Genomic DNA, 503 nt, shown 5'->3' on the forward strand with positions numbered 1-503 from the left:
GTGCTGCTGGTTTGGTGCTGCTGTGTTTGTGCTGCTGGTTTGGTGCTGCTGGTTTGGTGCTGCTGTGTCTGTGCTGCTCACCCTCCAGGTCTCCTCTGGGGATCAGCTCCTCTGGGATGAACAGGGCAGCGACCTCCAGAACCAGCCTCTGGTACCGCAGGCCCGTCCAGCTCCGCAGCGTCTCTGGACTCACTGCAGGCAGCGTCTCCGGCATGAACATCCCTCCATCCGGAGCGAATCCGGAGAACAGAACCTCCCTGAAGTCCCGGTTCTGGACCCCGCCGCGGGTGCTGCAGTACCGCATCCTGCAGAACCGGGTTCAGAACCTCATTAATGAGTCTGCAGCAGTTTAACCCGATAATCAATAATCACATGTTGATGTGCAGCAGCATCTCCTGTCTGATCGTCTTCCAGGATCAGCAGGAGAACCACAGGAGGCAGAACCGGTTCTGGTCCAAAACGAACCGAGCTGCAGCTCCGGACCTACCTGTTTATTTAACCCG

General features: G+C 57.7%; 1 protein-coding gene across 1 annotated transcript in view; it reads right to left on the reverse strand.

Moving 5' to 3' along the window:
- thnsl2 (threonine synthase-like 2) overlaps window positions 1-503 on the reverse strand; it is a 13,562-nt gene that overhangs the window by 9,974 nt on the left and 3,085 nt on the right. Inside the window, exon 2 of the mRNA XM_008424858.2 lies at window positions 82-305. Within this exon, the coding sequence (XP_008423080.1) occupies window positions 82-305 (224 nt within the window). The remainder of the gene's footprint in view (window positions 1-81; window positions 306-503) is intronic.

The sequence above is a fragment of the Poecilia reticulata genome, linkage group LG12 (genome assembly GCF_000633615.1).
Source record: "Poecilia reticulata strain Guanapo linkage group LG12, Guppy_female_1.0+MT, whole genome shotgun sequence".
Lineage (NCBI taxonomy): Eukaryota > Metazoa > Chordata > Actinopteri > Cyprinodontiformes > Poeciliidae > Poecilia > Poecilia reticulata.